This window comes from Schistocerca americana, chromosome 3, assembly GCF_021461395.2.
Source record: "Schistocerca americana isolate TAMUIC-IGC-003095 chromosome 3, iqSchAmer2.1, whole genome shotgun sequence".
NCBI lineage: Eukaryota > Metazoa > Arthropoda > Insecta > Orthoptera > Acrididae > Schistocerca > Schistocerca americana.
The window spans coordinates 610,863,982-610,891,659 of NC_060121.1; the positions used below are offsets into that span (position 1 = coordinate 610,863,982).

Below are 27,678 nucleotides of genomic sequence, written 5' to 3' on the forward strand. Positions count from 1 at the left end.
CCAGCTGGTAGATGTCAATGTCTTAAAAACAAAATACTGAATTTAGTTTGATACTGGAATAAACAAAATTATAAACACCGAGTCTTCCCACAGAGTCCTCATCCAAAGATGCAATAATAAGACTAATTGGGAAAGATTGTGTGTGTGTGAGCTCTTAAGCATGACTTGTCCGAAAGGTTAGCAGTGTCCAATTTGTTTGTGAGCTTGTCCAACAGTTCAGTGCCTCAACTTCACTCACCTAAGTGGTTATCTTGAATATTTCCATTATTTTCCATTGGCTCTAGTGATAAATGGGAGTACTCAAGTAAGTGTGGTTACAGAACACATTGCTGTGGCAATTCCACCTTTTATAAACTGCTGTCATATAAATCTAGTGAAATGATGTAATTCTTTTGCAGCCTCTGACATACTGCTACAATTAAAATGAAATGTGTTGCGAACAGCAGCATTCGTACAGACATTATGTCCCTTCTTCTTTTTCCTTCTTTATTGAAAGCCAAGAAACATTAGCACACATTATGAGAATGGACTGTTATCACAAACCAAATGACCATCACTGTAATGTGACTTAACAAAGGTTTGATTCTCACTCCCAGACCACACACAGAAACAAGATATATCAAATAAAAAATACAAAGACTCAAAAAATTGTATACACTGATGTCACAGCCAATACAGCTGTGCATTCAACAAATTTATTACAATATAAAAATAAAAACTTATCACACTATGCTGGAACTTTTTCTTTGAAAGGGCAGCCTCCAGTAAATGTTACATTTGAACGTCCATGATCACTTAAATGTACAACTATCAATACATACAAATTTACTAAAAACCAACATTGTAGGTTTGTCTGATGCTAAAATCTTAACGCCCATTTACAAGCTTCAAATGACAGCATCAATCTCAGTAAAAATATGTGCCACTATGATTTGGTAAAGACAGCACAATGCAGTCAAGTATTTACACAGAATTCTTACACACTAATTTGGCATATAACAAAACCAGTTGTTACACTGGAATGTAAGGTAAATGACAGAGTAAATTTATGGAAGCAAGTTGTCAGTCTTTTTTCCTTTAAACAAACAAACAAACAAACAAACAAACACACACACACACACACACACACACACACACACACACACACAGTCAGATAATTCTAATATTAAAATTACACCACACTTTAAATATTTTGCAATTGGTGAATTGTGGTAGTTACTCCATTTTTTTATTTTTTTATTGAGTATTTGTTTTCTTCAAAGCAAATTATTCTATTGCTAAGCCAGGACACCTCACTTCTTTTGAAGAATTGAGTCATAAATTTTTGGCAACCAGAGATGTTACAAGAACTGTCACCTGAAAAGTACAAAGACAGCCAATTGCTGAATGAAATCGCTAACGTCTGCCTTCTTTTACAAAAACAAAATCATCCATTAAATTAAATGAAATTTTTAGCACTAAGCCACCACAATTCAACCTCAGCAACTGAATAAAAATTAAAATAAATAACATTTGCGGGCAAAAAAATTTACACATCAAGTGCATGATACAAAATTGATAAGCTCAGATTACTTTTAGGCATTATTTCCTCTGTCTACGAATGCTTTCGGTGTAGACGTTGCAACAGGTGACATGTTTGATGAACCATTTTCTTTACTTCTTACAAAGTTAGTATGAATGGGGCTGTTCTCTTTTCCCACAGGTACATGCCGTGCAGGACTTACATCACCACCATCTTTTCCCTTTGGAGGTTTCTTCCCGGGACTGTTATCCCTATTCTTAAGAATTTGCCTGGCTGCAGTAGTAGTACCCACTTTTTTACGGGCTGAGGCTGTCAATTCAGACTTCAATTTGTCCACTGTAGCCTTCTGAGCACGAGCCTGTGATCTCAGTTTCTCCACTTCCTGTAATTAAAATGATTTGCATATGATACAGTACACAAAAGGAAATGATCTGCTTATGACACTGTTGTATACCTTGAGACAATAAAATATAGCTTAAGCAGCAAGTGAACTTATCTATCTGCACACACCTTCACATTTTCATTGACCTAAATTTGTCGACGCCATTCACTGGAATTTATCACACACTGTGAGCCTGATATTCAGAGCTTCCTTATTCTTTAATTCCCCCATTGTTGGAACTTGCATTCCTCTCTCAACTCCATCTCACATGCATCCTCTCATCAGTCCTATTACACACTACGTACCACTTATTCCCTTTATCTTTAAGTGTTTCAAATTACAGACCAAAAGTTCATAATACAGAGGTTTCATTTTCTGACATTGTCGGATTTCTAATTTTATCTGGTGATGCTGTAGATTGCTGATTATATCCTTCAATGTTTCTACGTGTGTATCTCTACTTACTTAATATAGCTTTGGGATACAACTTCATCTACTAAATTACAGAGAAGTCCTCACAAGAACAGCCACAACTTGCAAAGACATATCAAGTGGCATGTGTTTGCTGTAGACAGAGTCCAGAATGTATGTTCAAACACTGCCCAACAGATTCATAGTCAGTGTGATTCTTAAAAGAGCTCAACAGCAATGAAGGGTAGGGGTCTGCATTGCTGGGAACCTAGTTTCCTGAAGGATCATACAAAAAGTGTGGAAAAAACTGCTACATTTCCACTGGAGGATCACGCTATCAGTATACAGTGAGGGCATGGAGGGACCAAGAAGGCAGGTCATGCCTCAGGGCCACCTGCTGCCACCACCTACAAGGATACAGTGTCAATGCACATTGGTTCTAAACCAAGGCTGTGTGTGTGTGTGTGTGTGTGTGTGTGTGTGTGTGTGTGTGTGTGTGTGTGTGGGGAGGGGGGGGGGACAGGCACCAGTAATGCCATCGCTGGGATGGCGGCAGAACAGGTGGCATAGAGGCCACCGGGACCACCTCTTTCTTTGAGGACTACTACTTGTCCTTCTCATTAGACGATTTCGCTGTTTGCGAGAGCTTGTCTGCCACAGAGGAGGAACATGAAGTTCTATGACCTCCAAACTGTGGCTCCTCCTGCCACTGGCTGGCATGCTGTTGCAGATCAGTAGATTACTGGGAAGGGGGCATCCTGAGGGATCCCTTCCTCATAAGAGATGTTGGAGGAGCCTGTTGCTTCTCTGGCTGGGGTTGGGAATGACATTCCCAGCAGGTGGGGAGTCAACATCGCATCATTCTTATCAAGAAACAAGTCATCTTCAAAGGCGAAGAAAGCTCCAGTATGAACTATTGTCCATTGGCCCCCACTGCACACAATGGACAAAATCCATGCATTACCACTTCAAACTGCCATGTAACTCATCATTGGTCTGTAAAAGGAGATCATGGTTGAAGGTGATAACCTGTATCATACTGGGAATCTTATGGGGAGTTATAGTTACAGGAATGGCAACCAGCTTGTCACAGGCAAGCAGCACCATTCACTCAGCACTCAGCAAGGGAGACTGTTTTAATCAGAATGGAGCCACTTCTCATTTTTGAAATTGCTGCTATGTCCCCAAACCTGTCCGCAAGGCGTTTCTTGAAGAAAAGTGGCTCTGTAGTCAAAAAGGAATCCCTGTCGGTCCTAGAACAAACTAAATATTGGGGACAGTTCCTCAGCCATACGTTCCTTCCATGGAGTAGTCAGAGAAGGAAACATTTTGGGGTCATATACTCCGTGCTACAGTAAGTCTCACCTTCAGAAGAGACTGCTGGTGCCGTGTGGCCACCAAAAAGGAAAGAAGGTTTTATTTGGTTCATGTAAGAGTCTTCCTCTATGGTGACACCCATTCCAAATGAGGGCTCTCCCCACAGGCGCCACCCAGCTACAGCAACAATTACATTGCCCAGGTTCCCCGCACCCCACACACAATGGGCACATACTCCTTGGCATGTGTGGAAAGTTTCCACCTCCGACACCAAAAGGGAGCGGGCACCAGACCTGTATGGTCAGAGGGCTACCACCATGCAGGTACTTGATCACAGCCCCAAACCCCCTTCCCACAATGGAATGGCTACCATGCTGGACACAGTATCTTAACAAGAAAGAAAGGGTGCGAAGAGAGAACAGAACTGAAGGTGAATGAGCTCCTCTGTTAAATATATCTAGTTTAGATCCCTCAAACAAAAAAAATTGTGCCTATTAGTTAGAAGAAAGCACACAACATAACATCTACAAAAAGGGTAGCAGAAGCGATCCACAAAATTACAATCCAATATCACTGGCATCCATGTGCTGTAGAGCCTAAGAATATATTATGAGCTCAAACACAGTGAGGTCTCTCTATGAGTGATTGCTTTGTGTATTTTGCTAGTTTCTGCGCATTCTAGAAAGAATTTTCTTAAATTGTCTACCTGTCCATAATGTAGGTTTTTTATGTCGATAAATCCCCTTCCTCCTTCCTTTCTGCTTAATGTGAATCTTTCAGTTGCTGAATGTATGTGATGTATTCTATATTTGTGGCACTGTGATCGTGTAAGTGTATTGAGTGCTTCTAGGTCTGTGTTACTCCATTCCACTACTCCAAATGAGTAGGTCAATATTGGTATAGCATAAGTATTTATAGCTTTTGTCTTGTTTCTTGCTGTCAATTCTGTTTTCAGTATTTTTGTTAGTCTTTGTCTATATTTTTCTTTTAGTTCTTCTTTAATATTTGTATTATCTATTCCTATTTTTTGTCTGTATCCTAGATATTTAAAGGCATCTGTTTTTTCCATTGCTTCTATGCAGTCGCTGTGGTTATCCATTATGTAATCTTCCTGTTTAGTGTGTTTTCCCTTGACTACGCTACTTTTCTTACATTTGTCTGTTCCAAAAGCCATATTTATATCATTGCTGAATACTTCTGTTATCTTTAGTAATTGGTTGAGTTGTTGATTTGTTGCTGCCAGTAGTTTTAGATCATCCATGTATAGCAAATGTGTGATTTTGTGTGGGTATGTTCCAGTAATATTGTATCCATAATTTGTATTATTTAGCATGTTGGATAGTGGGTTCAGAGCAAGGCAGAACCAGAAAGGACTTAATGAGTCTCCTTGGTATATTCCACGCTTAATCTCTATTGGCTGTGATGTGATATTATTTGAATTTGTTTGGATATTAAGTGTGGTTTTCCAATTTTTCATTACTATGTTTAGGAACTGTATCAATTTAGGATCTACTTTGTACATTTCCAATATTTGTAGTAACCATGAGTGGGGTACACTATCAAAAGCTTTTTTATTATTATTATTATTATTATTATTATTATTATTAATATTATTCTGTTATTCACTATGAGACTTTCCTTTAAGCTGCTGCGGGCACTCTGCAGTACATTCTTTTACACAGTCATTTGGACATAATCTACTGATTATTCTTTCCTTTAAATCTTTCAGTGTAATAGACAGTAACTGATGTTGTCTACATATTTGTATCTTTGTATTCCATATAATCCAGAATTGAAAGCAAAAAGAAATATTTTGCTAGCTACACATTTGCTTAAATGTATCTGCATACACTAGTATGGAGCTTTTATGGATGGTCATTCATTTGTTAAAATAATTGTATTTGAGATTACTATGAATCTTACTTCCTTTTTATTATGGGCACCAGATAAAGAGGGAGGAAACATTAGCCCTTCTCATTCAAGCATTCGAACAATCAGAATGAACGATTTCTTTTTCTCTTCCCTGCACTTGTCCCAGAAGGAATGGTCAACATTCAGATATGTATGGAATGATTAGTCACAGGAAACATGTGTAGTAAATGGACTCAAATGCATACCTTAAAAGAGCTACGAGCACTTGTTGAACAGAAAAGATGCGTTTCACAGCAGCAACAACGAACGAGTGCTCACAGCCCTTGAACGAGTGCTCACAGCCCTTGAACGAGTGCTCACAGCCCTTGAACGAGTGCTCACAGCCCTTGAACGAGTGCTCACAGCCCTTGAACGAGTGCTCACAGCCCTTGAACGAGTGCTCACAGCCCTTGAACGAGTGCTCACAGCCCTTGAACGAGTGCTCACAGCCCTTGAACGAGTGCTCACAGCCCTTGAACGAGTGCTCACAGCCCTTGAACGAGTGCTCACAGCTCTTGACATATGCATTGCAGAGCGCATGTTTACGCCACTTTTTTGCTTTGAATGACACAGCCCTGAAAGCTGATCATTCTTGTTGGGACGCTTTGTGTATTAAGAAGCTGTATATTCATGGATATTTAATATTGAACATTAAAATATACAGTAACATGATGTAGCAACTTTATGAACTCAAGATTAATGATCATCTTACCTCACGAAGTTCCATATTCTTCTCTTGTAACTGAACAACATATTTTACTTTCTGTTTGTGATTCTGATGACCAAGTAGATGAGCGTATTTCAGAGCTAGATTTCGCAGTTCATCCTCTGTTTCATCTTTTCCTCGTAGAATTTCCCCTCGTTCTGCCAGAAAACTCTCCAACTGCTTTCTGAATGGTCCCACTAGAGCTTCTAGCTGACAACACTGTCTCTCTGCACGTAGAGCTCTTTCTTCATATTCTTGCAACTGCCTGAAAAGTTAACACTTATTTTTGAAAAGGAATGAAAACATACAACCAAGAATTTACAATTCTCTGTTGGGAAGTGCATTATTTACAAATATTCTCATTATTCATGGTGACAATATGATACTGGAAAGTCTTGAATAGAATACAAATAATGCAATGAGTAAAGCTATACGCTTTCGAAAACTTTGAGGAACTGAGCAAATAGCCACGGATGTATACAAAATGGAAAACATTGCAGATCCTCAAGACAAAGTGACCCTTCAAAATTAACTGATGCAACAAAGGCATGCAAACATACACATGCTCACGGTATGTTTTCCTGCTGACCTGTTTTTTCAACAGTTAGCTCAGGAGGAAGATATCGAAGCTCAGCAATAATTTTCGGCCTTGCTTGTGCACCGTCAACTGCTCAAAGACTCAATAGTATGGTGACTGGGTATCTTTAATACTTGCATTATCTACGAATAGCACACATAGGTATCATAAAAAAAATCATACGAACATCGAGTCTTTAATTGTAAGTGTCCAAAGCAAACAAAAAAGCATGAAAGTGTCAAAACAAACTTGTTCATCTGACATTTCAAAATTCTAATTAATTTATAATTACACAGAATAAAGTTCAGATACAGGTATGTTGAGTAACACTGATACATTATTGTGCAGTTGTTTGTTTATATCCTCGCTGACTCCCTTTCAGGTTTCTTCAGGGAGCAATTGCATCACCAACGTTACAAGAAAACGTCAAATATTTCAACACAAAAAGAGCATGAGAAACCTTTGAAGACAACATAAAGAGTGAGAGAGAGAGAGAGAGAGAGAGAGAGAGAGAGAGAAATTTTTAGAATGAGCTCCAGGCAATCTACAGGGCAGCATATAGCTAACTCATAATTTAAAGAAGAGAAAAGGAATATCTAGAAAAAGGTAACAATTAGGAGGCAATAGACAGGGAAACAAGTATCAAATGCATGGAAAAGGTGGAAGTAAGATGTAATACAGCTGAAACATGAACATTTAATTTCAAGAAGTTGGCTAAAGTGACATTAATTGCTGTGTGTCCATAACAAAAGTGTATTTCATTTTATCTTTCTCGCTGTTTTAACACAATGACCACCTTCTTGATGTGCCACATATATTACAGAGGGCAACATGACCTAACAATCTTGCCCACCCTCATGTGTAAATCCTGATGTGGAAGCTGCAAAAAGCATATGTAACTGACAAGTTACTCTGGCACTAAAATAGGTATTATACCCACTTTTATATTTATCACAGGTGTTTTCGGATTAGTTACGTAAAATTTAACTAAGCATGTCTTATTTATTTTGACAGAGAGGAAGGCATTTGCAATTTGAATGAAACCACGATGAAGTTTTCTCAGGTTATCAGCAGAGTCAAGGCATCACCCTGCAGCAATTTTTCAACAAGTTTCCTACTCGTCACCTTCAGGGCTGAAGCTGACAAGTAGCAAACTTGTCGAAATGTTTCATCAGAATGATGCCTTGACTTTGCTGATAACCCAAAAAAAATCTCAGATTCGTTGAGAAAGCCTGCATTCTCATTGAATGAAACCAGTAACCACCACACAGACAAATACAACAATAGACCACAATAAAGAACATTAAAATAAAGGTTTACTGCAAAATTTTAGTAGGGGTACCTGGAAGAATGACTCTGTACAGGGAAAAAATCTAAGTTACTGTTACGTACCAAGAATCCCAAACTGATATTCCTGTTTACAACAGGTTTCATGTTTTTATGCTACTGCCTATGATTTGCAGTGACACACACTATCTTTCTTTACGAGCACCAGATATCCAGTTTTGCTTCTGTTTTTCTTGTTTGCTATTGATGATGCATCTGACTGGTTGCCTACAATCCCTTACTTCTGCTGACACTCAAAGCATTCCATGTATTTTAATCATTGAAAATTAAATGGTTTCTTAAAATGAGAGTTTTTTTCCATTTTTATAATCAGAATGGATCTCCTTTTACCAAAACAAGTGCAACAAAGAAATACAACGAACAATCCAACTTGGTCGAACCCCAATGTTTAAACTCACTAAGACCTGGCAGAACCAGGTAATATCCAAAACAATGAAGCTGCACCTGCTGGAATCGGTGTTTCCTGTGTTCTTGTATAGTTGCAGGACTTGGATCATGAAAGCTAGTGACAAGCCAAAATGACCATTAGCAAAGAAGAACAACAGGAGTAAAAATGGAAATGTGGCGCTCATAAAGAAAGGTGGGGAGTGCCTGTGAGAGTAATAGGCAGTACCATAAAAACATGAAAGGTATTGTTAATATTAATATAGGTTTGTGTTGGCAGAAAATTTTACACGTATCACGGACAGAAAGAACCAATGCTTCCACTACAGCAGAACTTAGCATCACAAGAAGTTTATATTTCTGTATCACACTGCCAGTTCCTGTGGCACATTTTGAGAAGACATGGGAATAATTCAGAAGAAACTACCTTGCAACACAAACTCAAAGGCAGAAGACCACAGTGAAGAATGGTATGTAGATGGTTGGATAAAGTGAAGAAGATTACCAGGCTATTACTTCACATCACATTAAAGAGCTGCAGATCACTGGATGGAGATGTCTAGTTGAAAATTCACTTACTTAAGAAATGATTACAGAAATGAGATCACGACACTCAGAAATGAGTTAACCTACAAATGATGAAGATGACGACGATGACTAAAACATTCGACACAAGTAGATGAGTTTTAGCATTAAAAATACTTCGTAAAAAAAAAAGCTCACTCACTGAAGAAACAGATCACAAATCCTGGAAGGGAATACACACATCTGATATCCCAAATAAATACACTGATTATGATGACAGAAAAACTAAGACAAAAACAAGGATCCACCACAAGGGAATTATCCAAATGGGATGGAATTCAATAGATGTGATGTAGATGTGCAGGCAAACAAATGATTATAATTTCAGAAAAAATGGATGGATATTCAGGAGCAAGAACTTCACAAATTGAGCAAGTCAGTAAAGCACTGGTCCCCCTCTGGCCCTTATCCAAGCAATTACCCGACTTGGCATTGATTGATAAAGAGTTGTTGGATGTCCTACTGAGGGATATTGCACCAAATTATGTCCAACTGGCATGTTAGATCATCAAATTCCTGTGTTGGTTGCAGGGCTCTGCCCATAATACTCCAAATGTTCATAATTGGGGAGAGGACTGGCATATTTGATGGCCAAGATACTGTTTGGCAGGCACAAAGACAAGCAGTAGAAACTCTTGCCCTGTGTGAGAGCATTACCTTCCTGAAATGTAAGCCCAGGATGGCTTGCCACGAATGGCCACAAAATGAGGCATTGAATATTGTCAACATACCACTGTGCTATAAGGGTGCTACATACGACAATCAAAGGGTTCTGCCATAAAAAGAAATGGCATCCCAGACCATCACTTCTGATTTTTGGTCCATAGGGCAGACGACAGTCAGATTGGCATCCCACCACTATGCAGAGCGTCTCCAGAAACGCTTTGACCTGGAATCTCTGACTGGAGTAGAACTGTCTTTAGTGATGAGTCCCACTTCGAACTGAGCCACAGTGACCACCAAAGACGTGTGTGGAGAAGTCCCAGACAGTGGTTGGATACCAATATGACTGTTGCTAGCCATACAGCCCAACAATCTGGAGGGGTGGCCAGGGATGCCATTTCTTTTAACAGCAGGACCCTTTGGTAGTCATCCGCAGCACCCTAACAATACTGCGGTATGTCAACAATATTCTACACCCCGTTTTGTTGCCCTCCATGGCAGTCCAAGCACGGCTGACATTTCAGCATGATAAAGCCCAAAACGAAATACACACACACACACACACACACACACACACACACACACACACACAAAGTGAGAGTTTCTGCTGCTTGTATTCATGACTTCATAATTTACAAACCTTACCTTGGCCAGCAAGGTTGCTGGATATCCCCCCCTCCAAATGAGAGCATTTGGTGCATTATGGGAAGGGCCCTCCAACCATCTCGTGATTCTGATGCTCTAATGCGTCAAATTGGACAGAATTTTGCACAGTATCCCTTGGGAGGACATCCAACAACTGTCAGTCAATGGCCAGGCCAGTAAGTGTTTGGATAAGGGCCAGAGGTGAACCAGTGCATTATTGACTTGATCAATCTGTAAAGTTCTTTCTCTTGAATAATCATCCAATTTTTCTAAAATTGAAATCATTTATTTTCTGTACATGCACATCACATTCACTGATTTCCAAAGCATTTGGATAATTCTTTCTCGGTCAGTCTTTTCTTCACTTTTTTTCTTTTTCTTCTCTCTAACAGTGTACTCTAACATTAAATATCAGAGTATACAGTAAACTTCAGTTTCATAGCAGAAATAAGTTCAAAACAAAAATACTTGTGCAGATCACAACTGAGGTTAACCAGTACAATTTTATTTTGATAAAATATTTAAAATACTGTTCCTGCACCAAGTCCAATTCAACAACTTATAAATAAAACTTTGTCAAATCAGTTTTCTCTTATTTTTTATGGTGGTTGGCATTCTCATTTTGTTACCCATTTTTTTCCTGGGAAATCACTTCTGTTTCAATTGTTTCTGAATGCAGGATAGAATATCATTGTCCTACGAAGTTCTATCTGAACCTCACAGAGAGACTTCTTCACCTTCAGCTCACCACTTGCCACATAATCAGTGCGAACAATGAAACAGAAACTCTAACACAAGAAAGTGCCTATTGTTGCATGAATGTTCATAAGGACAAACTCCAACTAGAACTAGGTTTACGTGCCATTAAATTCCTGCTCAAAGAGATTACACAGGGACGTAAAATTGATTGTAAGATACAACACAAAAGTGGTAGGACCTGCAAGTGACATTTTGTGTGTGTGCGGCTTCACAGTTCATGCGTGACATTTGTGCTTGATTTGGCCACTAGAGCCCCCCTGGCCTGCTAGTAGACAGCAGTTATGTGCACAGTTTGTCAGCTGTGCCCCCTGTTGCAACTAGTTACTATATAGGTTGGACTGCAAGGTTCTGCTGGCCACTTTTGTGTTGTCTGTTGTATATACTTTGTCTCTCACGTGTTTTATGATTTTTCGTGTAATAAAGTTAGTGTTATTGGGTTAGGACACTTTGGCGATGGGGACAGGATTCAATTCTGCATGTTCCACTTCCACCATTGGTCCTTTGCATTTAATTTGGAGGCAGTACTTAAATCTCTTCTTGAGAAACAGCAAGCACTGACAGTTGCTATTTCCAGTTTAACAACTACACCAGTACAACATGTAGTGCCACTAACAACATACCTGTCACCATTCCCTGCATATGACTACCATAATAAAACTGACGATGAGCTAAATGTACTTACCGATACCATATTGAAGACAGAAAAACCAAAAAACCACTACTATATAGCTATGTGAAAATGTTGAAATGTCAACTTTTATATACATTTAATGTAATTACAATGATGATTATGGACTTTTAAAAAAAGATAAACAATTTTTCAGTATTTTGTGTATGAAACTTATGTTCGAAAGATCATTTTGCAAAAATAGATCAATATATGATGATAATTTCTTTGCTACTTGTTGTTAGAGGTAAATCTTTGTTTTTTAATTCAGTTGGTTATATAAGTTTGAAGTGCGAGGGTGGAGTACAGGTTGTGCTTGTTTTGCTGATTCGTATTGTGAAGTGAAATGCCTGAAAATATGTGTAATCCTCCAGAAAGTCCACCAGTGTACACACAACTTTCATAAAAGCAACCCAATCATCCTTTTTAAAAAAGAAAAAAAAAGCTAAACCAAAGAAAGGAAATAGATATCGAGCCATCACTCCACAACAAAGAAGAGCAACAAAAAAGATGAGTATTATTAATAAAACCGTCACTATCTCTCACTGCAGTGTCTCACTGTGGCAGTTGCTATGAAAATGAGACCAGCTGCCCAAATTACTAACTTAATTCAAAAATTAATAAATCCATTTTGGGTAACAAGAGGATGGTGATGATCAGACCATGCAGCAGAAGACTGGGATGCTTATGAACAGTGCACGTGACAATGTTTCCAGACATTTAAGGTAACAAATGTAAACTTGTGCAAGGCTGTTTTTTGTCACGCATCTCACCTCGTGTGTATCAGTTGTTGTGTCAGCTCACCCCCTTATAAGAACCTTCAAGTCTCTCTTGATCAGATGTGCAAGTTACCTTCTATCTATCACAAAGTACTCATGTTACTGATGGTCGTGTGGGGTTTTACCATTGCCAAAACAGTCATGCAGGGCACAGGCAGTAGAACTACATGGACTTAGTCATCAACAACATAATCGTAATTTTGTGACAAATGTTCGTAAGGAATCCTACAGAGATCAAATGATTCGAGATGCAATCTTACATCTTTCTCTTGACAGGGAGGTTCTAGAACAACCTCTCGTGTGAAAATCCTATGCTCACGGAGTAGTAAATACAGCTCAGTCATGTGAAGTTTCACGCACTGCAGGTAGTCAGACAGGAGCCTGGTCCACAGTTTCAGAAAACAGTTCATCTGTCCCCTTCCAGCAATGAGTCGGTTCACAAAGGAACAGAGACACCATTGCAGCAGTCCCCGAGACATCTCAGCATCATACAGGTAATCGTCGTCCGCAACAACAACAGTCCGCATCATAACAGCCACAGCCTCGTGCTCCGCTGCCTTCGTACCCATACAGTTTCATTCAACACGAATAGACCACATGAACCAAGCACCAGGGAACTTATAATAGGTGCCATAAAAAAGGGACACATTGCTTCTGTGTGTAACTCTTCCAAACCTGAGTGAGGATGAAACGAACATGGGTGTGAACTGCATGTCAGCAGTGATTGTGTCTCCAAGCAAGTGCAAACTGAAGGGTGTGTGTTTAACAAACCACTAAGAATGCAGGTGGACATTGGTGCGGTAGTAATTTTCATGAATTCTCAAACTTATCTGGTTTCTCCCCCTCTGGCTCCAGTGTCACAGGGCTGGTGAGTTATAACGAACAATAGATTCCCATTCTTGGACAGTTTTCTGCACCTGTGACTTACAAGACTGCAATTCGTTTATTAACATTCCTAGTTGTGGACTATGCTTACACTGAATATCTATTTGGTTTGGACACATTTAAACTTTTTGGGTTCTCCATCAATGACGAAGTGCATCTGGTTTCTGATCAAGTTTTATATTGACATTTAGATGCTCTCTGTGCAGAATCTCCCTCCCTATTTTCTCTAGCACTGGGTTGTGCAACAGAATTTCAGGCTCGTATTACAATTAAATAGTTTGTCCGCCTCACTTTTTTCAGGCATGCCCAATACTAGTAGCTTTATAGGATCAAGTAAAAGCAGAATTAGATCATCAATCCCTTGATGATGATGATGTCCCATACTCTGAGGAGCGTAGGGGACGATGTAGTAGACCCGCAACACTGTACTAGGCAAGGTCCTAGTGGAGGTGGTTTGCCATTGCCTTCCTCCAACCGTAATAGGGATGAATGATGATGATGATTAAGACGACACAACAACACCCAGTCATAACGAGATAGGAAAAAAATCGCTGACCACACTGGGAATCCAACCCGGGACCTCGTGCACGGGAAGCGAGAACGCTACCGCAAGACTACGTCTTTCAAATCCCATTGATGTTATTAGACCCATTTCTTCCAGTGGATGGTACAAAAACCTACGGGTAAATTACACCTCTGTGGAGATTTTTAAAAATCAATTAATGCACAGTCAATCATTGATACATATCCTTTACAGCGCCCTGACAAGCTGCTAGCAATATTATCGGGGTCATTATTTTTCAAAGATTGACTTGGCAGTTGTATATTTACAGCTGCTGCCAGATGAGCAATCTAAACGCCTTCTACTTATCAATACATCATCTGGGCTTTATCAATACTAGCGTTTAACTTTTGGCGTGGCAAGCACACCAGCTTATTGCTTCCATTCCTGGCTGTGTCAACTATTTAGATAACATTGTAGTGTCTGGTGCCCCTACAGCAGAACATTTGCAGCATCTTGTGTTAGCCAGGCATATCTCAGTTCAGTCTTGGCGCCATCCTTGCTAATAAGTATGTGGAATGATCAGAACGCCCTACTGGATACACCTCCAAACCTTAAATTCAATGCAACAAGATAGATAAAGAAGCTTTAGCAATCTAAAAGAATTTCATGTTTGCTATTCGGGTTGAACTTTCACCTGATCACAAGCCACAAACCACTGGTGTCTCTTTTTAACCCTTCTACATCCTTGACAGACAAAGCTGCACATAACCTACAGTGATGGTCTCTCTTATTGTCAGGATACAATATGATGTACATTTTCAACCTATGGTGCAACATGCAAATGATGATGCTTTGTCACATTTGCCAATTGGTCAGGATCGAGAATTTGATAAAGAGGAACTGGGAAGCTCAAAAATGATGGTGAAGGTTTTCCTTTTACTTGCACTAGAATTGTAGCCGTGGATCCAGTTTTAAATGAACTTGTTTCCTTTGTGCAACATGGATGGCTGGTCAAACCTCCAGCAATTGCTTTTGATCTTTTACGAAATGATTTTGTATTACAATATCGTTTTTCTGTTTGGGACGTAGTTCTGCTGCCACCTACAGTGGACACTACTCTCTGGGTTGTATTCCTGTCCGCCCTTTGGCATGAGGTCGTGTGTTTATTACTTTTGGACCTCTGGGGTCACACAGGCATGTTTTTTGGCCAGGAATTAATGATGAAATTGCATGGGATGTTACAGCCTGCCCACAGTGTACCATACGTCAGGTGGCCCCCATGCATCTTTGTCACCATGACCAGCTCCACAGCAGCTTTGGATGCAAATTTATGCAGATTTTATGGATCTTTTTGGAATTTCTGCTAGCTTGTTATAACTGAAGCATATTCTAAATTTATGTATGTGGTGCATTGTCTGTCTATTTCTGCAGCAACAACAATTTCAGCTCTGTTGAAAAATTTTTGCAATGGAATGTCTTCTGTATACATACGTTACAGACAACGACTCCCATTTCGTATCTCAGGAATTTCAAAATTCATGCAAAGAGAGAGAGAGAGAGAGAGAGAGAGAGAGAGAGAGAGAGAGTGTTCATCTTGTCATGGCTCTTGCTTTCCATCATGAATCAAAGAGAGAATCACAACAACTAGTACACACATTTAAGACTCAGATGAAGAAATACATTTTGAATGTGTCACCAGAAGTGGCTCTTTACCACTTCCTCCGTTCTTATAGGTTTACTGCTGCTTGAAATAAAGAGTCCAGCAGAGGTTTGCACAGCTGTCAGCACCGAACTCTGCTACATCTGCTTAACAGGACACAGGGACATCTACCAACATCAGAGCCACAATGCTTTTGGCCTGGCATAACCATTTGGTTCGCAGTTTTGGCTACCAACGGGACCGGGTACTGGCGATGATCAAGAGTCACTGTAGCCTAGAGCCCTGCATCATCCACACAGCTGAGGAGAGGGCATTGTGAAACTTCAACCAGCTATGACCTGGGCAGCTGCATGCCAGGAGCACCCTGCCACCCTCACATCCTCCATCTGCCTGGCCGTCTCCTACATCGTGATTTGGTGCCTTCGCCTTCTCTGCTGCAGGTGCCTTTGCACCTCTCTCCTCTGCCATGGGTGCTCCCTTCAGCTGTTGGGGGCCAAGGTAGGATCCAGCTCCTGTTCCGTCGCAGTGGATGCCTCTTCCACTGCCACCTCCATTGCAGCCTTCTTTGACAGAGTTGGACTAGGACTTGGAAATGGAAGCCGCAACATTATTACCTGTCCTACCATATGGTCTCTCACAGTGGAGCATGTGCCGCACCTGTCCACGCTCATGTCATTTCCAGTCCTACGTATCGATGGCAGCACGTTAGAGAACTCAACAACCAACTTCGACGACAGAAGAATGGCCATGAGCACAGTGCACATTTCTTCACAAAAGAAGAGGACTGCTGTAACTACTAAATTTGGGAGTGTGCCACTTCACAGTTTGTGCGTGAAGGTTGTGCTCAATGCAGCCACTAGACCCCCCCAGCATGCTAGTAGCACAGCAGCTGTCTGCACAGCCTGCCAGCTGCACTCCTTGTTAGAGCTAATGACCACATTTGCTGCAGCAAAGCAAGTCTCTGCTGGACACTTGTGTGTTGCTGTCATATGTACTTTGTTTCTCATGTGTTTTCTGCCGTTTCATGTTATAAAGTTAATGTTCCTGGGTTAGAACAACAAGGTCATGTAACTTTCAGAATCTCACTTACAAAGTGTTTCTTCTGACACATATTCATAGCAACCTATTCTTCCCATTATAAATTTGTGTCATATTTTTCCATTTTCCATCAATCAGTAAAGGATATAGTAATCATTAACAACAGATTGCTGTACCCTTTACTACTTGAAATAAATACATTCCCTGGGCACAACTGTTTCATTATGGAATCAAACCTAATGTTTTTCTATTTCTCCCAAGTTTCCAACTTCAGAAAAAAAGGGTTTTAAAAAAAGAAGGGGGAGGGGGGAGGTGGTCTGGAAGTTCAGGATTAACATGAGGTTGCTGCCAGCCTCGTATTAAATATCTTTTATAAACCCATGTTTTGTGGCCCTTGTTTGGCATTTTGCATTTTGGTAATTTGTATGTGTTAATCTACCAACTCACATGAACATAGTATCTGACATTACTGTTTCAAACTGCAAAGTTGCTTCCCACAAGCTATGCTCTTACTGACTGAGCTGTCGAGAGCTGACTTATTTGCCTCTAACTCGCATAAAATCTCTCTCCTACATTACAAATTTTACAGATTTCTCCTGCAGATCTAAGCCCAGGCTGTGTCTCCTCAAACAAGATTTTGTATTCACTCACAATGTTGATTTCACTAACACTGATTTATATGGATTTTTGTATTTTGTGAGTTGTGTGTTGCTAACATCTGAATAGACTGTTCCCACATAAATGCTATCACATTCACAAACAACAAATAAAAATAAAAAAAATTTAAAAAAAACAGTCAGCAGCTGTGACTGTCCTCATACACAACTATCTCATCTGCTTAGGAAGCAAAGATGTATAAACGTATAACAGACAATGTAGCAGCTGCATGGGACTTTTTACTTTAACTGCATCATTGTTCTGCTAGTGGATCATCAAATACAGAAATCTAAATAATGCAGCAGTGGTCAAACATAGCATCGTATGTAAGTACAAGATCTCATTTGGAGAGACATGTTACATCCAACACTTCAAATTACAGGTACAAGGTGTCATCAAAAGAGGCCATGAAAATTAGATCCAGCCACTGCAACTAACAGATGTGGGGCTACAGAGACAGCAGCACATGGAGGCAGGCGCTTGATACTGGGAGGTTCAAATGGCTCTGAGCACTATGGGACTTAGCCACGCGGGATTAGCTGAGTGGTCTAAGGCGCTGCGCGCGCGCTTGTCCTTAGGATAATTTAGGTTAAGCAGTGTGTAAGCTTAGGGACTGATGACCTTGGCAGTTAAGTCCCATAAGATTTCACACACAGTTGAGCAAACAACACTATGGGACTTAACATCTGAGGTCATCAGTCCACTAGAACTTAGAACTACTTAAACCTAACTGACCTAAGGACATCACACACATCCATGCCCGAGGCAGGATTCGAATCTGTGACCGTAGCAGTCGCGCAGTTCCAGACTGAAGTGTCTAGAACCGCTCGGCCACTCTGGCCAGTGATACTGAGAGGCTACACAGGAGTATATACTTTATTTTATACTTTGATGAGAGCAATGACACTGTTGACAATGTATCATGATTGGTTTGACATCACGAGCAGGTCAGTCTGGGGCCATATTCAGCTGTCTGATCATATGCACTACCCTCTTGGAAATATTATGGAGAAACAGACGAATACTTCCACATTTCCTTTTCAGGTTCCTCACAACAGCAAAATCTTATGCAAACAATATCAAACACTTCTTGCAGCTGTAGCTACTGATTCACCGCGCACAAATCATGCGTGTTCCAACTAAGACAGTACTTCCAGTTGGTCTGAAAGACTTAGCAGGAGTCACACATTTACAGTACAAAGCTGAAATGGTGAAACTCAGTAGCTTTCATCCGTGTGAGCTGCTTGCTATCTGCAACTAAAACATCACTGATTCTTCGCTGCTAAAAAAGCAGTCCTTATAAACAAACAATGGAAAATACACGAAGGAATGTAACAATATTATGAAAAGTATAGTTGCTACTCACCATATAGCGTAGATGCTGGGTTGCAGATAGACACAACAAAAAGACTGTCACAACATAAGGTCATAGTCAACAAGGCCTTTGTCAAAAAAAGACAAAGGTGCACGCAAGGGGGGGGAGGGGGGGGGGGCATCACACACCACACGCGGGGGGGGGGGGGGGGGGGGGGGGGGGGGCACGGCACGTTGGCACAGAGTACTGTCCACAAAAATTTAAGTCTCACAAGTGATGTGCCCACTGTGCCAAATTCACTGACAGAGTAGCAGATGATCAAGTGATTGGACAAGTGGTAAAGACAGCTAGAAAAATTCAGTAAAGTGCACAAAGAGCCCGCACAACAACAGTTTTTGGCAATGAGACAAGGTCATACACTATGAACCTAAAACAACATAAGAATACGTTGTCACACTTTCCTAAGAAAGGCCTGCCCACCAATATTAAACATAATTGCAGCTGTGGGTTCAAAATGGTAAACATCTACTTCCAGAAAACTAGCGACATCTGACCATCATTCCTGAATGAAATTCTGCAAGAAGCTAGGACTGACTGATTCCAAGAGCGATTCCAAAGAATGGAAAAGAGCCTCAGTGTTCTTGGAAATCCTTTTCTCAAGACAGTGTCCAATTTATTTTAACTGGTTCACAAAACAAGCTCCTGTCATGGCCTTCATATCACACCACATACTGCAAGAACACATGGAACAAATGAAATGACTTAAGAAAACATGAATAAACCATTTTCTTAGAAAAACAGTCAAATGTCAGAAGTACCATTCTGTTCATCTTTACATGAAAGAGCAAATGTCACATAGAGAATGCAAAATGCAGTCACAGAGACCTGTTGCTTCACCTCTGTTAAAGTGTAATCTTGCAGCTATTAAGTTTCTAGTTTTGTTGCACTTTAAATTGATTTTTCTTGCTAGTGTTCAGCATGTCATATTGCCTGAAGATATGTTTCGGACCATCCACCATGAGCAATGGAGGATAATTCTTTCGTACTTTGAAATTTCACCCAGTGTCTGGTATTCTCAATCTAAAAGCCAACAGTCTAAGGACACTAAACTAACATCAGCAGTACATCAAGAACTGGCTGTGAAAGTCTCAGTCATTACATAACTTTCAGCTTGAGTCAACTATCGATAATTTGAAGTGTATAAGGACTTTAGAGTAAGTTCAGAAGAGACTGAGAGCTTGATTTAATGAAAGTTTAACTGATCAAGAAGGAATCGTGAGGAATTAATAATATTACTGTAGTTTCAACAACATTCATCCTACTTCACTAAAAAACAAGTAAAATGCACAAGGAAGTTTATTTTTGTGTGTTTTATTCAGTTTTATTTATTTTAACCTTTCAAACGACAGGCATGTACAAATGTCAAAATATATTAAAAAAAACTTCAATTACATTTTGCACAGAATGCTGATCTTTTCCTGCCTTAGTGACTTCCAGTATATTTTGTCAAGCACATTTTCAGTTGCTACCAAATCCAGAAGGCTGCAGACTCGCACATGATTGTCAAAATATATTAAATCATCATGTCACGTTTTCTCCTGAGTCAGGAAGAAGGTCTCAGGTATTGAAACTAGTCCATTTCTCCACCCTCCTTTTCTTGCAGTTGATTGAATGGCTCCATGATGAAGCCGCATTTCGTGAAACAGTTTGAAATCGTCATCTGAGTAACATTCTTACTTGCTTTATCAGGCATGGATATGCACTGCTGAAACTGTTCTGTTAGGCCTCTTAAATGCTATCTATCACGATCACCACAATTTCTTGGCAGTACAAAGTTTTTAAAATTCTATATTACCTCTTGGTCAAGCAGTTATAATTTTGAAGTGATGTTCCCCAGGGTAAAAAAAAAAAAAATATTTTATAAGATTCCACATAAACCAAGCAGTGGGGTATAGCGAATATATTACTGTCCGGAAAAAGTACCCTCTTTACTTTGTTTTTCATGTCTTTTTACAAGTTCAACAGACAGATATGAAACAGTTCTGTTGCCAAACACTTTTTAGTTGCATCATTAAGACCCAGAGGTTGATATACAATCAGGAAGTCACTTGAAAACAGTTCCATTTCTTCAATATTTAAATCATTGTGTGTATTGTAATTTGCCAGCAGGCTTCCTAGTTTCCAAGCCGGATAACTTGGGTCAGCAATGCTCTCACTTTCTCCACAAATATTCTTAAAAAGTAAGTTATGTCTTTCTTTTTTTAAAAAAAAAAAAGAAGAAGAAGAAGAAGAAGAAAGAGAGAGAGAGAGAGAGAGAGAGAGAGAGAGAGAGAGAGAGAATAAGTGTTAATGGCAACAAGTCCATTAACTGAAGAGTCTGTCGCAGGGGAGCCAAAGGAGGACAGCTCACCGAGATACGTGTACAGTGGGGGGCCTGATACTGAATGAATTTAATAGTATAAAATTTGATTTTTATTTTTCGCTTGATGCCTATCAGTGCCTTCTGCCTGGTGGCCAGTTGCCGCAGATCAGTCATGTTCCAAAACTGGACAGAACCACTTTGAAGCTGTGTGTTGAACCATCAGCAGCTAAACTCACGTGTTGCTGATGAGGTAATGCTACCGAACGCGCACCTACAATTTGGCCGACCAATAGGGAGGTTTGGAGGTGGTCGCATGGGGGTGGAATCACGACCAGCCACCGGGAGCGGACACACTGTCTGCTCTCTTCTGCTGGCAGTTTCTGACCCGACCAGATGCTCTCCTCTTCTGCCCTCTTGTGCAGCAGCCCACTCAGTTTCAGCCCCTTCTCTAGGCCTGACTTTCCTTTTTACAGAATTAAACATCCATGCATTTAAAATATGTTTGATTTTTCACCTCAAAGGGTGCCCACTGCTTTCCCTTCCTCGCCAATCCTGACACGTTAACACCTGGTGTCAGGGAGGGAAACAGCTCACCGTTAGGCCCGTCTAACTGCCATACCCAATGGAGCTGCCAGTAGTGCTTCATGCTTGATGCGACAGATGCAATGTGCAATAAGACACGCATACGTGTTTGCCACGCAGTCTTTAGCCGTCTCGGCGTTCTTTCCAAACAGCTGCCGCAGCAAACCTCAGGTCGCTTGCGTGGCCAAGCACTTCGCTGCACCACACAGCCAGCGGGCAGTCGGCGTCCGAGCCGCTCAGATGTAGCGTGGGGGCATGTTCTGGCCACGTGCCACCATTCAGGAAACTTGCATGTTCCGGCTGACTACCTGAGGCACATTACACAGCTGTCGACACTGCCAACATCACCTTCACCGCTGTTTCCTGCCACTGTCATCCAACGATGTGCAACCATAGATGACCTACCACTGCCGCAACTATGGCTCCTGTAAGTTCGTCACTCAGTTTTTCTTCGGCGCTGCCTCCTTGCTGTCGAGTATAGGCCCTTTTTTTTGTGCTCTCATTGTAAAGTATTTGGCGAGCACCACATGTCCTAAAATTGTAACCATGCCTCAAACCCATAGTACCGCCACTAGCAGAGGGAACTCCCCACCTACAGAAAAACCAGACACAGTAGCTACCCTCCAAGCAGAAACAGAGAGATTAATGTTAAGGAAGATAGAATCAACAGAAGAATTTCAAAATTTGGCTCAAACCAAGTTTGCCAATATAAGTCAGAAACACACCCTGCTGCGCCACAAATGATGGCTACAAGCACCTCCAGTAGCATAGTACCCCAGGCATACATTACAACTTTGGCTAACAGTTTCCCTGCAGTCAACTTTATCCCGACGTTTTCCGAGAAACCCAATGAACAAATAAATTCCTTTCTATAAACTGTCCGAGATGGTGGGTGCGCTTGCGCTTGGCTAAACGATTTCCTATTAACTGTACTCCGCCTTAAATTGTCAGGTGACAACCGTACCTATATCGAATCAGTTCACACCCTTAGGGACACCACCTCTTGTCACGTTAGAAGCTGGGTTGAAAGAGAGATATTTGGACAGACGTGACACCCGCTATTACAGGGACAAGTTGTTCATCCTCTGCCAGAAACAAGGGGAGGATGTAGAGGCATTTGCTGACCAAATCCACACTGTGGCTTGCCGCACTTACACTCTGGATTCAGATCCCGTCCATAATGAGGTGTTAATTGAGCAGGCGGAAGCCCACTTGATTGACTTATTTATACATGGAATCGACCCATATGTTGGAGGAGAGGTAAAGATACCATCACCTGCCTCGTTGCATGATGCCACACAACTCGCGAAGTTGCAAGAGGAGGTGGTGCATTTTATTACCAGTTCGGTGCATCCAAACGAACAAACGCATCCAATTTTTTAATATGAGCAGGCATGCCAAGTTGAAAATCGGCCCCTTTTGACATGAATGTAATTCGAAAACAAAGGCGAGATTTTGACGTCATCCTGGGGAGTGATTTCTTCCACCACTATCAGAGTGTAGTAGATTACAGAATGCAAACTATCCGTCTCGATGAGGAAACCCACCATTATCAGGGTGTATACGTGGACAAGGAAAAAAAATTCCCGGATTTCCCGGTTAAAAACACACTTTCTCCCGGGTGAAAATACACTTTTTTCCGTGTTAAGTGACAGTATACTCTTCCCGGAAGGTTTACCAGAAGATAGAATCCTATGAATGTTTATGGTTTTATATACCGACGTAGAATTTCTCGGCACTTTAGAAAACGAAACTCAGGGCGAAAAACACGTTTATACCTTTGATGTGCAGCAACATGTACCCTGCATATTTTCGTATTACAATGGTATAAATTTGAATTCCAACAAACAACGCATGTCACTTTCCGAAGCATTGAAATCGAGACTGCGATGCGCTTTAATAAGCGTCATAGCTCATTTACGTGATCTCACCAGCTGATGACAGCAATAGACACATGATGTAGTCAGCCAATAGCAAGATCACTCTTAAGTAGCGGGAATACACAAATAACTTAATGGCTTAAATTAATATACATAGCATTCACATATAATATTGATCTCAAAGATTAATAAGTTGGAAGAGAAGCTAAGCTTCCACATATAATGTTGATCTTTTTTGCGCATGTTACACTTTAAGATACATCACACAAATGTGCCAGTAAAATTTTTAATAACGACGCAAATGTCTCATCTTCTGGGCTATAAATTCTTCTAAATGGTCGTCCTCAAATAGTTGACTTTTAAATTAGAGTCAAGCACTTTGTGATTTAAGAAATTCATCGTACATTCTCGCACATAGTTCATCTTGCGTAAAAGAAATCTGCATTTAATGCAATGCTTTTCAAACCACCATTCGCAATATCTTCCCACGACCTGTTAGAAATAGGTTCATTTCAGCAGTTGCAAGAAAGCGCCAGATAACTGGCATCACCACGCTTGCGCAGCTACAATGACGCAGGAAGCCCATATGTTCTTATGTGCAGAACATTAGAAGATCTTACATTATGTCATAAAAGAAACAAGACATCAAAGGATACTTCAAGAGCGTCGGGATTTCGCAAACCATACTAAAATGCATAATTTGGCTTAAAATGCACACCCGTATGTAAATTTTCTTGGAGTACCAGTACTCACGTTTGGTTCTTTATTATAGCATAATGCCATACGTGCACTTGAAATGCAGGGAACAGTTGAAACTAGCCAATAGTGTGAAATTAAACACTTCGTTTCAAATAAATTGACTGCCTCAGTAGAAAGGATTAATAAAAGCCAAATCTCTTTAGCAAATAACTTCATTGTTCTGTAAGGCGATTAATGCCTGACTGTCAAAGGTGGAAATAAAATCTGAAACTATTAACAATTTTAGCCTGCCATAATTATATGAATGTATTTTAATTCATTTGATAGCTCCCAGCCACAAAAATCCGTTTTGTTATAATTTAACGTGAGAGCAATAAACGAAAAGGAAACAACAAAATCACTCAACATAAATACAGGTCATGTCGAGACGACCCACCTCCCCACCACAACTCTGACTGTTCTGCGCATTAGCCCCGGATCTACGATATTTCCGAACAGAGGCAATATTAAGAAGCGGCGCCCAGCCACACTATCGCAACCAGAAGCGGGAGAAGGTACTACTCATACGCGACTCAACTGCGCATGTGCAAGAGCCCGCCCGCATCTGCTCAAATGAATCTAATTTAAACAGTTGTCACGTCACGCTCATCGAAGGCAATTTGTTCTTATAAAGCATTGCATAGTGTTCCTAAAGCCTTTCACACATTATACTGTTGGCAGATGATTGTATGAGCACTGTGTTGTATATGGCGCATTTCCATTGGAACTTAAATTTTATTTTCGTTGCCCTCCCCCCCTCCCGTTCATGTTTTGTTGTTGCAGTATTTTTCTGCAGTTGCGGGATACAATAATATCCTCTGTAAGCATACTGGTTCTTACCATTCAAAATCACAAAAATTTAACTGAAAACTAAAACAGTGAAAAATTCCCGGAATTCTAAACAATTCCCGGATTTTTCCCAGTTTTCTCGCGGATGAGAAAATTCCCGGGTTTTTCCTGTATCTCCCGGGTCGTATACATCATGCATTATTGACAGAGAGGAAACACCAATTGGTTACGCATCCTGTCAGCTGAACCAGGCAGAAATAATTACAGTTCTGCGGAGAAAGAATTGCTGTTTGGAGTCAACTATTTTAGATGCTATCTTTATGGGAGAAAGTTTACAATAGTAACAGATCATGCAGCACTTCAGTGGCTATTAAGTTTAAAAGATCCTAGCAGCCCTCTCACCCGCTGGGCTCTGAAACTGAGGGAGTATGATTACCAAGTGCTACACAAAGCTGGAAGATTGCACCAGAATACTGACACCCTTAGTACGAAAGTGAGAGTAGCTCAAACAGGTGATGTGTTAATTGACGAATTAAAAGACTCACTGGAGAATGGCTCAAAATATCACCAGTATCACTCCCACTTGTATTTTGTTACATAGGATGAAATTCTATACTGCAAGACACCCCAAGGGTAAACGTATATTAATACCTAAAGACTTACAATCCAGAATTATTGCCCAATGCCGTAACAGCATCCAAGCTTGCCCTAGTGGACAAAGAGCTACAAACATCCGCATTGCCACAAAGTATTGGTGGGATGGCGATATGTTGCCAAGTATATAAAAAAATTGCCTACCATGCGTCCCGAGAGCACCACCCCCACGAATCAAAATTCCCTTACAATCTCTTCCTGAGGCATCAAAACCCTTTCAGTTTGTAGCTTTGGACATAGTCAGGCCACTTCCCGTAAGTACACAAGGAAGTAAATATATCCTATCCATTATTGATCACTTTTCCCGATACCTTATTTTGGTACCCATCGCTGACATTTCTGCTGAAACAGTAGCACGAGCTTTTGTAGATCATCTTGTCCTTCTTGGAAGCCCTGAAGCCATCATAACCAATCAAGGAACCAATTTTATGTCTGCCTTATTTGTCCAAGTCTGCAAATTGCTGAGAACTAAAAAATGAAGAATCACCCCTTTTCACCCATTGCAATGTGAAACAAAATGGTTTCCTATTACATCAACTCAGTCCAAAGTGACTAGCAAAGATACATTAGGTATGTGGCAAGTGCGTACAACAGCCGTTTCCTTTAAGCCACTGAATGTACCCCTTATGAAATTGTTGAGGCATTCGTGGCCACTTGTTGACAAACTGCCTGTTGGCTTCTGTCTCGGGTTCTTCGGCCGACGTTCATCTAATGATTTTTCTGACGTTTCGCCAGCACGAGTGGCTGGCATTGTCAAAGCTTCACCCTCCATTGCCGGTGGTGAACTGGAGCCGAGCTCGCGGGCGTAGACTATATGTACCTGGCGCGCCAACGTCTGAGGGCTTCTCCACAGTCATTTCCGGTGCGGTTCTCCTCTTGCTACCTGCGACGGTCGTTCGCTGCAGTACGGGCAGCCAGGATCCGTTTACCTTAAGGCTTTCCTCTTTCTTGTTGAAACTGTTCGCGTGTTTTTGGATTTCTACAGCCTCTCTGAACAAGCGCGTGTGATAGTGCTTCTCTACAGCCAGAACTTCCGTGTCGGCGAATTTTATTACGTGGTCGGTCTCACTCAGTGCGTGCTCTGCCACAGCCGATTTCTCCACCTGCCCCAACCTGCAATGTCGCTTATGCTCTTTGATCCTGGTGTTAATTGATCGTCCAGTCATTCCGACAAACTTATCCGCATGTGCATGGTATACGGTATATTCCCGACATTGCAAGTGGGTCTCTTTTCTCCTTCGCCGATCTAAGACACTCTTTGATCTTCCTTGTCGGTTTGAAAATCATCTTTACGCCGTGTTTGCGCAACATACGGCCGATTCTGCCCGTCACTCTGGGAATGTATGGCAGAAAGGCCGTACCCGACATTTCTTTTTCTGGTTCCTTACTTCGCCGATTGTTTGGCTCTGTTACACTTCTAATGTAATTTGTGGAGTACCCATTGCTCCACAGAACAGTTTCCAGGTGTTGCATTTCTCGTTTGAGATGTTGAGGCTCACATATTCGTCCTGCTCTCATTACGAGCGTACTAATCATGCCTCTTTTCTGGCTCGGGTGGTGGTTTGACAGATTGTGCAGGTATCGGTCCGTGTGTGTGTGTCGGTTTCCGATACACGCTGTGTCCCAGGTTTTCGCCGTCCCTTGTGACTAGCACATCTAGAAATGGCAGTTTCTTGTCCTTTTCTACTTCCATGGTAAATGTTATGTTGGCATGGAAGCTGTTCAAATGTCTCAGGAATTCACCGAGCTGTTCTTCACCACGGCTCCACACCACGAAAGTATCATTGATGTACCTGTATCACACCTTAGGTTTGCAAGTCGCCGAGTCCAGTGCCTGTGCTTCGAATTGTTCCATGAAAAAGTTGGCCACCACTGGACTGAGAGGGCTACCCATGGCGACACCTTCCAGCTGTTTGTAGAAATCGCCATTCCACGTGAAATAGCTCGTGGTGAGACAT

General features: G+C 41.0%; 1 protein-coding gene across 1 annotated transcript in view; it reads right to left on the reverse strand.

Moving 5' to 3' along the window:
* Positions 1-469: 469 nt before the first annotated feature.
* The window catches only part of LOC124607436 (hyaluronan mediated motility receptor-like), a 130,442-nt gene continuing 103,233 nt past the window's right edge, over positions 470-27,678 (reverse strand). Inside the window, exons 4-5 of the mRNA XM_047139765.1 lie at positions 6,256-6,514; positions 470-1,904 (exon numbers count right to left, since the gene is read on the reverse strand). Of these exons, the coding sequence (XP_046995721.1) occupies positions 1,575-1,904; positions 6,256-6,514 (589 nt within the window). The 3' untranslated portion in view covers positions 470-1,574. The remainder of the gene's footprint in view (positions 1,905-6,255; positions 6,515-27,678) is intronic.